Source organism: Labeo rohita, unplaced genomic scaffold (genome assembly GCF_022985175.1).
Source record: "Labeo rohita strain BAU-BD-2019 unplaced genomic scaffold, IGBB_LRoh.1.0 scaffold_880, whole genome shotgun sequence".
Lineage (NCBI taxonomy): Eukaryota > Metazoa > Chordata > Actinopteri > Cypriniformes > Cyprinidae > Labeo > Labeo rohita.
The window spans coordinates 17,891-33,628 of record NW_026129833.1 but is presented as its reverse complement, the minus strand read 5'-3'; the positions used below and the strand labels follow the sequence as shown (position 1 = coordinate 33,628).

General features: G+C 41.8%; 1 protein-coding gene across 1 annotated transcript; it reads right to left on the bottom strand.

Annotated features, from left to right (window-relative positions):
* Window positions 1-629: 629 nt before the first annotated feature.
* LOC127162304 (uncharacterized) lies at window positions 630-2,415 on the bottom strand. Its single transcript, XM_051105084.1, has 4 exons — window positions 2,411-2,415; window positions 2,236-2,289; window positions 1,819-1,851; window positions 630-1,692 (listed from the first exon to the last, which is right to left on the bottom strand). The coding sequence occupies exons 1-4, from the start codon at window positions 2,413-2,415 to the stop codon at window positions 630-632; spliced, it is 1,155 nt and encodes a 384-aa protein (XP_050961041.1).
* Window positions 2,416-15,738: the final 13,323 nt, after the last annotated feature.

Here is a 15,738-nt window from a genome sequence, read left to right as displayed (position 1 = left end):
GACGAAATATCAGATTTGCATAAACTATTTTCTAAACGTGTCAAATTCATTGCATTCTCTGTTAAATAGTCATTCATATGTCATTGAAAACTTTTTCCTGTACAAAAAAACATCTTTATAAAGTGTAAATATGACAAATGAAACTGGATTCCAATGAAATGCAGAAATGTTTTTTTATGCTTGTTTTTTTTAATTCTCTCAAACTTCAGACATGTCTGAAAATATTAACATTACAAATATTAATATAAAAAAAAATATTGTCTGTGTGGTTTTTGTTACAAAATTGAGGTATGTAAATTGTGTTAAGTTTATATTTTAAATATAAAAAAATGTATATATAGATATACATATCTACGTAGATAGATAAATATTTTATATTATATAACTACTATATGTGTACTATATATATTTTTTAATATAAAAGATTAAAAAGAAAAATTATTTTTATGTATATATAAATATATATTTTAAAAATGTATGTCTTTCAATAATATGGTATGGAAAAATTTAGTATATTATAAAATTGTAGCATTACATAAAAATAATTATATATGTACACATATCTATCTACTGTACATAATAGATATACAAATTTCACATGAACACAGGTGGGACATTTAAATGTTCAGTCAAAACAGTGGACCCTGAAAATTTGTGAGGATTCCACATACAGTCCAGAGCTGATTCACTGAACCAGCCAATGAAAGTGGAATCACCCGATCGAAAATGTGATATTCCTTGATGCGACGAATGGCCCGTTCAATGTGTATCCTTAGACGTGCAATGTTGTGTGTGTGTGCGAGTTCTTCATGGCTGAACTGGCCACTTGGGCCAAGAAAAGGGGGGATTATCACTGTGGCATGAATTTCATCAAGTACATCTTTAATTAGAAAGCCTTTATCTACCATCACAGCATCTCCCTCTTCAAGAAGATTCAAAATGCCAGATGACTTGGTGATCTCTTTATCAGAGATGCTTCCTGTGTAGAGACTGCTGACAAAAGTCATGCTCCCATCTGGGGAAATTCCCACCAGAGATTTGAGTGTAGTTGTGCCTTTGTAGTGCGAGTAAGTCTCAGAGTTCAGTACCTTTGAGCTGGCAGTTTGGACTCGAACTTCAGTACAATCCAGGATGACTCTGGTTTTGGGGTAGAGAGATTTAAAATACTCTGGCATAAGTTCATCAACTGCAGCTCTACTTGGCCATATAGGCAGACTCCCCAGCATGAAGTACAAATAATTTGCCCAGGTAACACAGATTCGACTGACTGTACTTTGTGAAACATTGAAACGCAGAGCAAGGTCTTGTTCAAGAAGGCCCAGTCTAATCCGGCAAAGAAACATGAAAAATTGATTAAACAGGGAGAGATGTTGTGCCTGGAATCCAACCCTCAGTGTGTGTTGGTTAGTTCCACTAGTTCTTTGCACTTGAGCCCATGAGGCCATGGTCTGTGCTGTGGGCTGTAGAGCCAAGAAAACTGCTCTTAAAGTGTCATAGTCCGGGAACCCAGTGTAAAACTGGATGAGTTTTGGATTACCCATAAAATTCTGAATGCCAAACTGCTGACTTTTGAGTGCTTCATTTTCTGCAGACAGACGAGAAATTTCCTCCCGTGCAGCTACAAGCTGCTCCTCAGTAGTCATGGGCTCCACACAGTAGTCATGATCGGTGTTTGGCATCTCTGTGACATGACTAGGTTGACAGAGAGAGAGAGAATTAGAGTGGGCAAGTAAGATGAATTTACATACCTATTCATGTTTATTGCTCACTTGATGCATGCATATACACATTCATTTTCTACGATAGACTTCTACTGACCATTCTTCGCTGCTTGGTCCATCCTTTGTAGAACTGCAAAGAAAGAAGAGAGTAACATTAAAAAAAATGCCAAATGTTCTGATAGATGACATTTAACTACCCAGTAAATTTTCATGCACTAATTTTGTGTATTTAAAACATGTATTTAGTTATTCATAATTGTTAATTTAGTCCAATACATTTTAGCAAAATAACTTAATAAAGAAATATTGCTTATTATGCAGGTGTTCACATTATTTTATACAACCTCTGTTCATAACTTAATTGTTCTTTCATTGATTGACCTATACAACTTACATATTACACTTATGACATACAAAATGTATTTACATGTTTATTTAAAAACATTTAAACAGTAAATTAATTGTTAAATTAAATAAATATAATTAAATTAAATTCTTCACTATTTCTGCTCACCTTTCATCTTCTTCATGTTCTTCCAAATGTTCCTCTAAATGACATTTTCCTTGTCTAAAGCAGAACAAAACAGAAACAGAAATAATATAATGAACATAATTTTAAGATTTTGGGGTTAGCCTTAAACAGTATACAGCACACACCGCTTTGCATAAAAATAAAGTTTCTACTTAACCTCATACTGTATTTATTGTATTGACATAAACATGTTTATCTTTATTTCATAATAAATGTCTCAAAGGTGCTTACGATCTAGCTGCAGACTCTTATCACAAATTATTAAGTATTTTAATATATAACATCATTCGAAAAAATATATCCGTTTCACTTACGACAGTGAGTTTTTTTAGGAAACCGTTATTTTAGAACGTTTGCCCTTATTGTTTCCATGCCAACGTGTCATGCTTGTCACATGACACACCGCAGCCACAATAACACTATATGACAGAACGGTCGCTTTTATTTAGTTTTTCCTTTTTTATTCAAAATATTCACACACCTGCTTGCCATGTCATGAACTATCTGATATTTTGATTCACAAATATGTGTAAATTAGGGTGTTGTGTCATTTAAAACCCTATATAAATGATCAGGATCGTGATCTATAACGTGAGATTACATTACACATTACCTCAAAAAGTCTGATTATATTTGTCTAAAAGAAGAAAGTCATATACCTAGGATGGCTTGAGGGTGAGTAAATCATGGGTAATTTTAATTTTGGGTAAACTATCATTTTTGGATCAGCAGTTCTTCTTCAATCTATCTATTATATTCAGTTTAAGGCTCTCAGAATTTCAGCTCCTAAGCTCTGGAATGTCCTCAAAACCTCTGTGATGTCTCTTCACTTCAGACCTTTAAAACTACGGAGGGAACGCAAAGTGCATTTGTGCATTTTTTTTTTTTACCGTTAGAGAGGTTAGAAGTTGTTCTAGCCTTATCAACTGTATGTCATGCATGTCATATTCTTAACATTTCATTAAGTGTATTAATATGATAAATAAAGCAATAAATAATGGCAAAACGAAGTGGTACTTGTAGTTTCAAACTAAATCGCCAGTAGGTGGCGGCATGTCACTTTCTTAATGAGCAAGGCGTCGCATCTTTCATTCATTCAATAACTAAGCAAATGGTTGTAGTATGAATGGGTTATTAATCACGGACTCTCCGAGGGGTTCAAAGCTGCAGATTAATTCAGCAACCAAACACCGCTTTTGCTTGGAGACACGCCAGTTCTGTTGCGGATTTCGTTGGCAACTATTATTATTTCGTTGTAAAATATAACAAACATCATTGACAATATTGTGTTTAAAATGTAGGCTACATTTAAAATGTCACTTAATATTACCCTTTTTGTTGAACTGCTATATAAACTCAATGTTACATTTACAGTCCCAGCCAGCAATGACATGTGGGGCCCAGATGAGGGCTTCATGGGCGGCAAATGTGGGACCCATTATGGGCTTGCACCCGGGATCCACATTGGGGCCAGCTGTGGAAGCCCAGACGTACTAAAAGTGGGACCTGTAAGGGTACTGCATGGGTCTTATTTGGGCAATTCATGTCAGACCGATATGGGCCCCACCTGCCCAAATGGGTCCAAAGTGGGCTCTGCAACATGGCTACCCAGATGGGCTTTAAATGGGATCTGTAAGAGTCTTATGTGGGTCCTAACTGGGCAATTCATGCCAAACCCATTTGGGCCCCACCTGCCGGACACGAGGCCCAGCCAACGCCCAGGAGGACCAGGCCGCCCCAGACGCCCCCCCGGGATGTGCTGGAACCCACCCCCGCGCCCTAGCCACACACCCGGAGGCCCCGGCAGCACCCCCCGACCCCCCCACAACACCAAACCTCCCGGCCACCCGGGACCTGCAGATCGAGGTCCCTACACTTGTGTTCCCAGTTCAAACCAAACTTAGCGCATAAATATGTCATGCAGGATCCATATATGTGTTCCCAGATCAAACCCATGCCCACTTGGCCCATAAATATACCATTCAAGACCCATATATGCGTTCCCAGTTCAAACCCATGCCCACCTGGCCCATAAATATGATCAATAAAATATGATCAATATGATAAATAAAAATGCGATCATAAATATGCCATTCAAGACCCATATATGCGTTCCCAGTTCAAACCCATGCCCACTTAGCCTATAAAAATTCTATGCAGGACCCATATGTGCATTCCCAGTTCAAACCCATGTCCACTTGGCCCATAAATATGCCATGCAGGACCAATATATGCATTCCCAGATCAAACCCATGCCCACTTGGCCCATAAATATGTCATGCAAGACCCATATATGTGTTCCCAGATCAAACCCATGCACACTTGGCCCATGCCTGTCCCTTATGGGGCCCATGTAATCAGCTCATATGGGCTTCCTATCTGGGACTCATACTACAAAACCTGCATGGGACCCGCTGATTTCACCCAGCCAAAGCGCATGCCCACACAGTTCCCATGGAACCCGTAGTTAACCCATCTGGGCCCCACATGTCATTGCTGGCTGGGGTCGTTTGGATATTGCATTCTCGTATTTTAAACATGAAAAACAATAATTCGCACAATAACCCACTATATTTTTTTCACGTCGATATTGGAACGTACAAAGCCCGGTTAATTTAATGGTTTAGCTGCAAATACATTGCGAATATGGAAACATTTGGATATGGAAATATTTGGATTTGTGCTGAAGGAGAGCGATACGTGAGCCCATACTTTCAGTTTCGCTTTAAATTATTTCTTTCGGTTTATCTATAGCTAAATAAGCTTATACATATATTATTATATAATATACTGCATTATATTATATTTATTTATTAAAAATGAATAAGTTATAGCTTTCTGGTTTTGGTTTTTGGTCTGTTCTGAATACGGTTAAATTTAAAGGATTTGTTGTGGAGTGCGGGGAACTAAAATAGCCTAGGCTATGTGTGTTTATAATGTTGGTATTATGTAGGCCTGCTGGTAGTATTATTTCTGAATAAAATGCGACGAATAGGCTGCGTGACTTATTTGTTCTATTTTTCCTTTCAAAAACTTGAAAATTGTTTTTTTTTTTGTTTTTGTTTTTTGTGTTTTGCTTTAAACAATCAGCAAACAAATGAACCATGGTTTTACTACAAATAAAACAAACAAAAAAACATGGTTACTATACTTAAACCATAACTACTAACACCGTCTTAATTCATCCATTAGCCTCCCTTAAGCGTTTTCTGTAACCTAAAGGTTTTCTGTGGGGAAAAAAAGCTTAACGCGCATTAGCAAGTTGACTTTATGACTGCTTTATTGAGAGTAATGCTAAGGGTATTAATTTTAAAATTGTTATTAGTATTAATAGCTAATACTAAATAATATTAGTATTAATTTATTAATACCGAATTGGGCCTCCGCTGTCACTGTTTTAGTACATTAATCCACATTAAGCGTTTTAGAATGTTCCAAAATCGTGCCTTAAACTATAAGCAATTAAATTACTGTATTTCTATAATAGGCCTACTTGAGTCCAAGTTCAATATAAAACTCTTATGAACCGCTCCGTTGTGAACATACTGAGCTGAGTAAACAGGAAGTATTTGTCCGAACTCAACCGGTTTTGCGAGGGAACGCAAAGTTTCTCCTGGGAACGCAAAAGTTTTGCGAGAGAACGCAAAAATAATTTCCTCTCACCCTGAATTTCCCCTTCAGGAACTCGAGCCGCGTCGAAACGCTTTGGGAACGCCTTCAGCGTGACCGCGCTCTGAATCACGTGTGCAATCAAACCAATGGAAGAGCGAGACGTCATAGGCGGGTGACGTCACTGACCAGGAAGTATAAAAGCATGTGCGCCAGAACGAGCGTCAGCTTCTGTCTTTCAGCAGCGCTCTGTGTTGTGTCTGTGCTGTCTCTTTTGGTTGCTAGTTTGCGCCACTTTCTTTTTGAGGCAGTATGTCAAAGTGTGTTGAGAAAACCAAACATCTTGGCAAGTCAGGTTTTAGAGCGTGTGTTCCTCCCTGCTCTCGTTACATCTCGAGCGGGGATACACACGCTCTATGCGTGGCTTGCCTGGGAGCGGAGCATGCGGCATCGGCCCTCGAGGGGGGGCGATTGCCCGCATTGTGACGTGCTTCCAATGCGTTTGCTCCGCTCCCGGAAGGCTCTTTTCTCTGCGGAGGGAGCCTTCACCAGCGTTCCCCGCGGGTCCAGTCCCGCTTCCGCCGAGGCAGAGCGGCGGCTGCACTCGTGGGGTTCGCAACTGGATCTGGTGGAGGGTATGGAGACGGGTGACCCCCTATCTCCTGCCTCACCCACCAGATCCGCTGCCCGGCCCTCGGGATCGGAAGCCCGCGCTGCGGTTTCTTCCCCCCGGGGGTCGGCCTCCACGCTCCCCATATCTTCCTCTGAGGAGGTTGATGTGGTGAGTGTTGATGAGGCTGCAGCACCACAGTTTCCCCAGTACGAGGAGCTGTTGGAGGTGGTGACTCGGGCGGTGGCCAAATTGAACATCGATTGGCCCGCCGAGCCATTGCTCGAACCGCAGAAAAGTAAACTGGACGAGAGGTTTCTGCGGTCTCGACCACCTCCAGCACGCCGGAGCCTTCCCTTCTTTCCTGATCTCCACACTGAGGTGTCGAGATCATGGAATTCACCCTTCTCGTCCCGCTTGTTCATCCCTGCCTCGTATAACTACAGGTATGTGGCGGGGCTGGATGAGCAAGGGTACAGAGCGATGCCTCGGGTGGAACAGACCCTCGCGAGCTATCTGTCCCCCGAGTCTGCATCGTCTCTGAAGGCTCCGGTCTTGCCCTCCAAGCCGCTGCGTGTCACCTCAGCGCTGGTGGGCAAGGGGTACACGGCTGCGGGTCAGGCTGGTGCGTGTCTGCACACCATGTCGGTGTTACAGGCGTACCAGGCTGACCTGCTTAAAGAGCTGGATGAAGGCGAGGAGATTAAAGATAGTGACATCTCCGAGCTAAGGAGGACCGCTGATTTGTCTCTCTGCGCCACCAAGGAGACCGCCCGTGCCATTGGGCGGTCTATGGCAGCCCTTGTGGTCGCGGAGAGGCATCTTTGGTTGACCCTGTCCGACATAAAAGAGAAGGACAGGGTCTTCCTTCTGGACGCCCCGCTTTCGCCTGCTGGTCTGTTCGGGAGGCGCGGTGGGCGTGGTGTGGAATTCGACCACGATGCAGGCACGTTTGTCTCCTGCTCGGATCGAGTCGATCCTCACTGCAGTCAAGAGAGTGAAGGAAGGCCGGTCACTCACTGTGAAGCAGTTCCAGCAACTGCTGGGTCTGATGGCAGCAGCGTCCAACGTGATACCTTTTGGCCTGCTGTACATGAGACCCCTACAGTGGTGGCTCAAGACCAAGGGGTTCTCCCCGAGGGGAAACCCACTTCGCATGATCAGGGTCACGCGGCGCTGCCTACGTGCCCTGGACATGTGGAGGAAGCCTTGGTTCTTGTCTCAGAGCCCGGTGCTGGGAGCTCCTTGTTGCCGTGTAACGCTAGCGACGGATGCATCCCTCACCGGTTGGGGAGCGGTCATGAGTGGCCACCCTGCCCGCGGTCTGTGGAGCGGTCGCCAACTCACGTGGCACATAAATTGCCTGGAGATGCTGGCCGTGTTTCACCTCGGTGGTCTCTTACATCAACCACCAGGGAGGTCTGCGTTCGTGCCCCTTGTACAAGCTGGCGCACCAGATCCTTGTGTGGTACCAGGACAAACTCCTCTCGCTGAGAGCAGTTTATGTTCCTGGGCATCTCAACTTGGCCGAGGCTACGTCTGTACGCTTTCCCACCGAGCGCTCTGCTCCCGGGAGTTCTAGAGAGAGTGCGCCGGGACGGGGTGTCCCTTCTTCTAGTAGCCCCGTTCTGGCCGGGCCGAGTATGGTTCTCGGACCTGATTTCTCTCCTCGACGGCTCTCCCTGGGAGATTCCCGTCAGGAGAGATCTCCTCTCACAGGCGGGGGGCTCCATTCTTCACCCCCGGCCGGAGCTGTGGAAGCTTTGGGTGTGGCCTCTGAGGGGGCACACTTCTTAGCTTCCGGTCTCTCAACCGAGGTTGTTGAGACCATCCTCCAGTCTAGAGCTCCCTCCACGAGGAAACTGTATGCCTTGAAGTGGAAACTTTTCACTTCTTGGTGCGGACGCCATCAGCAAGACCCAGTTAACTGCCCAGTTGGTTCAGTGCTGGAGTTCCTGCAGAACCGGCTATCCGCAGGGTTATCCCACTCCACCTTGAAGGTCTACGTGGCGGCCATTGCGGCCTACCACGCCCCTCTTGGTGGTCTCTCTGTGGGTAGGGACCCCCTTGTTACACGTTTCCTCCGCGGTGCATTGAGGCTGAGGCCTCCGGTACGACCTCGTGTCCCTACTTGGGACCTGTCGGTGGTGTTAGAGGCTCTCTGCAGGCCTCCCTTCGAGCCTATTGAGGAGATATCCGACAAGCTTCTTTCTTTAAAAACAGTTCTCTTGCTTGCTCTTTCCTCTCTCAAGAGAGTTGGGGATCTTCAGGCCCTCTCTGTGGCCCCTTCTTTCCTGGACTTTGCTCCAGGCCTCTCTAAAGCCTTTCTCTACCCTCGTTCGGGGTACGTCCCTAAAGTCCCCTCCTCTACACCACAGCCCGTTGTACTTCAGGCCTTCTGTCCTCCTCCTTTCCGGGATCCTGACCAGCAGAAGCTTAATTGTATGTGTCCAGTGCGTTCGCTGGACACATACGTCCAGCGGGTTGCCAGGTGGAGGAAATCAGATCAGCTGTTTGTCTGTTATGGCCCCCCAAAAAGGGGCCTCCCTGCTTCTAAACAAACGTTAAGCCGCTGGATAGTGGACGCTATTTGTTCTGCTTATGAGGCCTCTGACCTCCCTCCTCCTTTAGGGGTCAGAGCTCACTCTACCCGGAGCATGGCTGCCTCCAAAGCTTTTCTTGCGGGTGTCCCCATGCAAGATATTTGTAACGCTGCGGGGTGGTCCACACCTTTGACCTTTGTAAGGTTTTATGACCTTGACCTTCGGGTCTCGCCTGGTTCCTCCGTCCTTTGTCCTAGCACATCCTAGGCAGGGACTGGGGTCTGGCGGCGTGGGCATCTCATTCCCAAAGCGTTTCGACGCGGCTCGAGTTCCTGAAGGGGAACGTCTCAGGTTACGTATGTAACCCCGGTTCCCCGAAGGGAACGAGACGCCGCGTCTCGTAGCCATCCTCCTGCGTCCCTGCGAGCGCTGCTTCTCTCCTGGAAGCTGACGCTCGTTCTGGCGCACGTGCTTTTATACTTCCTGGTCAGTGACGTCACCCGCCTATGACGTCTCGCTCTTCCATTGGTTTGATTGCACACGTGATTCAGAGCGCGGTCACGCTGAAGGCATTCCCAAAGCGTTTCGACACGGCGTCTCGTTCCCTTCGGGGAACCGGGGTTACATACGTAACCTGAGACGTTTTTCCACCCACCCCGATTTTTTTCCCCACCACCATGTCCCTTAAGGGGCTCCGTACAAAACTGATCTCAAAACTCACTTATTTAAGATATGTTTTGTTAATCGATTGTCTGCCTCATTTTTTTTTTTTTTTCATTTCCATGCTTGCTTTCATTCCTTATCAGATTATCTCTGTCTGCTTTATTTGTTTAATCATTTGACTGTATATCTGCATTTGTGCTCATGTTATCTATCAACTTTATGTAAAACGTCCTTGGGTTTTTGAAAGGCGCTATATAAAATAAAACATTATTATTATTATTCTTATCATTATCAAAACACATTTCTGATACTCGATAGTATCAAGACAATTCAGTCAGTGCTCAGTACCCAGTCATACTAATACAGTTCTGTGACCAAACAAAAAAAAGGACACACACTCCATAAAACTATTAGATCATGTCATTTTTAAAAAAAAAAAAAAAAAAAAAAAAAAATTGTGTCAGTTGAACAACTAGCCTGTTGATAAACAACAGTATACATACATCCATTTAACAAACTGTACTTCAATCATAGCCTCATTTTAATTTATTTATTTATTTATTTAAATTTATTTAATTTATTTTAGAAATTTAACATAGCACTACCTTGCTAAGTTCACCGGATAGGTTATATATATATATATATATATATATATATATATATATATATATAAGAAAATGTTATACCTGTATATGGAGGTTTGGAAATCATGCGTGTTGCCTTGTTGCCCAACGAGCACAAAAATAAATCTGTATGTGTTGGTGCCTGAGTGGAGTCTGTCATGATACAAAGGTTAAAGCCTTACTGTCTGTCGTCTCTGAACATCAGGTGCAGGTTAAATTTAAGAATGAAACTTAGCATGTAAAAATGAAACTTAAGCTGAATGTCACACCCCTGTGGATTCTTCTGTATAGAATGAGAGACAGTATTTTGTCGCATCATGCTGCACACATTCGATATAGACATAGTATGAGACTGTTCACCTTAGCCGCATTTGTTGAGGAACTCGCTAACTGGCACATTATTAGGAAAGGCGATTTGCAAAGATTCATTAAAAAAAAAAAAAAAAACATCTTACACTCACTTCTTCTGTATAGGTGAAGCTGGATCAGAAACAGGTACCGATTTTAGCAAAACCTGCTAGTACTGACCCATGTTTACAATGCAGTCTGGTGAAATGAATCACGCAAACATGAACACAATTAAGTAGATCAGGTGTGCATTACCTTCAAAAACAAAAGTAATCCACTGCGTTTTCAGTAGCTCAGATGTTGAGAGTAAATGATGACTCCTTTGTTCATTATTACAGTACATCCAACAACAAAACATCTCAATCGCTTATAAGAGACGTTGTTGTCTACACCTGCTCCGGCGCCAAAACAATAGTGAACTGTTTAAAGCTCACTCAAGGCGGGTCTATGCCAAAACGCCAGTGTCACTGGGTGGGTTTTTATCATTGTAGGGTGGTTATGTATCTGCCAACACACATTTAAGTTTAATCACAAGTAAAGTGAATTCTGCATCTGATGTTACATCCAATGTTTGTGCTTCAAACATTTTGAGCTGCCATAAAATTTAAAAGACACAAAGAGAGACATCAAGAATCAGCACATGAATCTCAACAATGGTAATAATTAAAAGCTTCATGCCGCAATGCATGCTGTGTACAAAACTCATCCATGACTCCCAACATTTATTGCAGCATAAATAAATTATGCCTCTAAACTGTCAGTTTACTTATGGATTTATTTATCTATTTATTTGTTTGTTTTTATTGTTACTGTGATTTATTTGTATGTACTTTTATCTTACTTTTATGTACTTTTATGTCTAAATCTAAGCTGTTTCAACTGAGAAAATTTTTTTTAAATGATTGATCTTAAAATATGTTAGTGCCCTTATGTTGTTTGTTTGTTTGCTTGTTTGTTTACCTAAATGTCCTAATTGAACCATGGCCTACTCCTTTGCTTAGTCTAAGGCTTGTCTGTGAAACCAGATCACAGTATTTTCTAAGCTTCTTTTTGTAAGTGATGTGTTTAGCAAAATTTTATAACAGACTGCTTGTTCTTTTGCTCTTGTGCAGTGATTATCAAACCTCTCCATGAAGTACCCCCAGCACTGCACATTTTGTAACTGTGTAGGTGCTGTTGTGATGATACAGTGATGATCTCTTTATACTTTATATACATGTTTGCTATTGCTAGTTAATTACAGACTGTAAAGATTTGATTAATAGTTTTGATTATTTCACTATTGCACATTAAGTATTTGCAGTTTTATAGTCATTTTAAGTGGACTTAAAATAGATTCGCAATACTAAAACTGTATAAATGACAGTAAACAGTATTTAATAAATCCACATTAGGGTAATCAACACAAGGAAGGCCGGAATCACACATATACAGTAGTCAACATTTAAAGTGGATCAACACCTTTCATCAAAGTTGTCCTAAGACTAAAACAATACTCTTTCTTTTCTTAGGACAATTTTTAAGAACGTTTTTTGATCCACCTTAAATGTTGACTTTATACATCAACGAGACCCGACAACACAAACTGAACAAATTGAACTTAAGTATAGTAGTCAACATCTGAAGTGGATCAATACCTTTCATCAAAGTTGTCCTAAAAGCAAAACAATACCCCTTCTTGTCTTAGGACAACTTTGATTAACTTTTTTGATCCACTTCAAATGTTGACTACTGTACACAGATCAGTGAGGGACTAATGGCTAAATTAACTAGACAGGTGAACAGTAATCAAGGGAGACAGAAACTACTGTAGGTCAAAGGAACATGTGGGATGAAAACAAACTAAAAGTCCACATGGTAGGTCATTAACCTCTGTTAATTTACAGCATTTTTTTTTTTTTTTAATTATCAGTGTAGCATGTTTTCTAAAGTTAAACTCCTGCTGCTGATGTAGTCTTTATCTGCTCACTAGGTGTTTTTGTTCTCTACAGTATATGCTCTATATGCCTTATTATGATGCATTGTAGTACATGTTAAGATGAAATTCTATTTGATTTATTTATTTATTGCATACATGTTTTTTTATGCTTTGCAGTCCTTTGACAGATCATATGCACTGTTATATGATGCAGGCATTTTTATGGAGTATTCTGAAATGAGGAGGCAAAGTCCTCACATTTTATTATGTGTTTCCTATGTAAATTGTAAATTATGTAACGAAGGAGGCATGACAACGGAGTGGGGATCTACTCGCAGGAGAGCATTAAAGAGCATGGTCAAAACAGGTGGGTCCAGTTACAGCAAACAGTAATATCCAAGGCAGTGGCAAAAGAGTAATCCATAAACAGGTATTGGTCAGGGCAAGCAGCAAGCAATCAAAACAAGGTAACAAACTAACATAGAAACTAACAAACAATAAATTGCCAATGAAGAGACAGTGTGTGTGCTATTGTTATACTGTGTGACTGATGAGGTGATGAGAGACAGGTGACTGTACTTCAATCCATGCCTGGATAAAGTGGCAAGATTCGGGAATGAAGTGCTCTCTAGCAAAGTTTACAAGCACTCCAGCTAGAGATTGTGACAAATTAAAAGTTAAATAAATGTTGCTTACACTTGTGTTTTGTATTTTTACATCAACAGTGTAATTCATGTTTTATTAATAATAATAATAATAATAAAAGGTATAAATTTAATGTTAGTGTTTAAAAGCCCAGTGTTTTTAAAGCTTTTTATATACAGGTGCTGGTCATATAATTAGAATATCTTCAAAAAGTGGATTTATTTCACTAATTCCATTCAAAAAGTGAAACTTGTATAATGTATACATTCATTCCACACAGACTGATATATTTCAAGTGTTTATTTCTTTTAAATTTGATGATTATAACTGACAACTAATGAAAACCCCTAATTCAGTATCTCAGAAAATTAGAATATTACTTAAGACCAATACAAAGTGTAATGGGAAAAAAAAAAACTACAGAACCCATAAGGCAATGCAACAAGTAGGAGGGGTTGGTAGCCAGAAGGAAATGGAGGAAATCAGGTTAATTTAGATGCAGGTGTGTGTGCATGTGGGTGAAGGCTTCTTTCCACTACACCAAGAGCCAAAGTTGAAGCAGTGTGAACTGTCTTAAGTCTTTAGACGTTTAAAATGTGCCAGAATTTAGACAAGACTTGAGATGACTGTTTTAAAAGCTTTGTTTGCTGCACTGCGGAAAAGTGTTTCGACTACCAAGGTTCCAGCAAGCTGCTCCTTTCCATAGCAGTGTTTGGGCTATACAAATGCTTAATCAACACAGTAAGCACTGTTGTGAAGTATGATGCCGACCATGAACCAACGAGACTAAAGGTTTTCGTGTCACAAGACTTACGCCAGCTACACAGTGGACGAGTGTTCGGATGTTCGCGATGCCATTCGTTTATCAGCTGTGTTTGAACTGTGTGGGGTTGGAATGCTGTGATCGTGAGTGCGTTTCGTCTAGTCTCGGACAGGCCGCAAATATTCTGATTGTAAGTTGGACTTCAGGTAGGCCTTGAACAGTTTATCCTCGCTCCTAATTGAAGCCTTAAAATCACCACTAACTCTTGGAAAAGATGGGTTTAGCGGACATTTATCCCATACTACACACAGCACATTCACACACATCTACACAAGCCCACAAACATCAAACATCATTCTCTTGAAACCTTGTTTAAGAACACAAACTTTCAAATGCATTATGTTTGGTTTGCTTCCATTATGGACTTGGACTGAAAAGGACTTGATACTTTCACAAGCATATTGTGTCTGAATATTGACAAACATTGTTTTGATCTCTAGTCATTTGCCTTTGAAGACTCGTAAATTCTTCTGCCTGTTTTGAAAGATGATTGTGATCTAATGATTGCTCCTAGGATGATTATGTCAAAAGATATATATATATATATATATTTTGTTCTTGTAATTGTTGTAATTTTGCACTTTGATATGCTTCGAATAAGCAAGATATAGGAAAAAAGAAATGAGTCCCCATTTTGAGTTAAATTAAAAAAGAACGTTTTTCAATTGTAAAAGTGAGCTTATTTTGTATGTGTATTGTTCTGTGAAGTGTGATTGGGGTTACGGGCCTATCTAGAATCACTACGTCACAAAAGAAAGGATTTTTAGAAATCTTGGCCAACTGAAAAGTATGAACATGAAAAGTATGAGCATGTACAGCACTCAATACTTAGTTGGGGCTCCTTTTGCCTGAATTACTGCAGCAATGTGGCATGGCATGGAGTCGATCAGTCTGTGGCACTGCTCAGGTGTTATGAGAGACCAGGTTGCTCTGATAGTGGCCTTCAGTTCTTCTGCATTGTTGCATTCTGCATCACAATACCCCATAGATTTTCTATGGGGTTAAGGTCAGGCGAGTTTGCTGGCCAATTAAGAACAGGGATACCATGGTCCTTAAACCAGGTACTGGTAGCTGTGGCACTGTGTGCAGGTGCCAGGTCCTGTTGGAAAATGAAATCTGCATCTCCATTAAGTTGGTCAGCAGCAGGAAGCATGAAGTGCTCTAAAACATCCTGGTGTACAGCTGCGTTGACCTTGGACCTCAGAAAACACAGTGGACCAACACCAGCAGATGACATGGCACCCCAAACCATCACTGACTGTGGAAACTTTACACTGGACCTCAAGCAACGTGGATTCTGTGCCTCTCCTCTCTTCCTCCAGACTCTGGGACCCTGATTTCCAAAGGAAATGCAAAATTTACCCTCATCAGAGAACATAACTTTGGAGCACTCAGCAGCAGTCCAGTCCTTTTTGTCTTTAGCCCAGGCGAGACGCTTATGACGCTGTCTGTTGTTCAAGAGTGGCTTGACACAAGGAATGCGACAGCTGAAACCCATGTCTTGCAGACGTCTGTGTGTAGTGGTTCTTGAAGCACTGACTCCAGCTGCAGTCCACTCTTTGTGAATCTCCCCCACATTTTTGAATGGGTTTTGTTTCACAATTCTCTCCAGGGTGCGGTTATCCCTATTGTATTTGCTGTCACAAAGCTTGGTGAACTTTATGTCTGTTTCCACTAGATGGCGCTTGTGCACTTAGACACTT

Excerpts from the sequence above, each read along its gene's own strand:
- LOC127162304 (XM_051105084.1), bottom strand. Across the intron at positions 1,852-2,235 it reads GAACATGAAGAAGATGAAAG|TTCTACAAAGGATGGACCAA; the intron begins GTGAGCAGAAAT and ends CTTTCTTTGCAG. Across the intron at positions 1,693-1,818 it reads GGACCAAGCAGCGAAGAATG|TCATGTCACAGAGATGCCAA; the intron begins GTCAGTAGAAGT and ends CTGTCAACCTAG.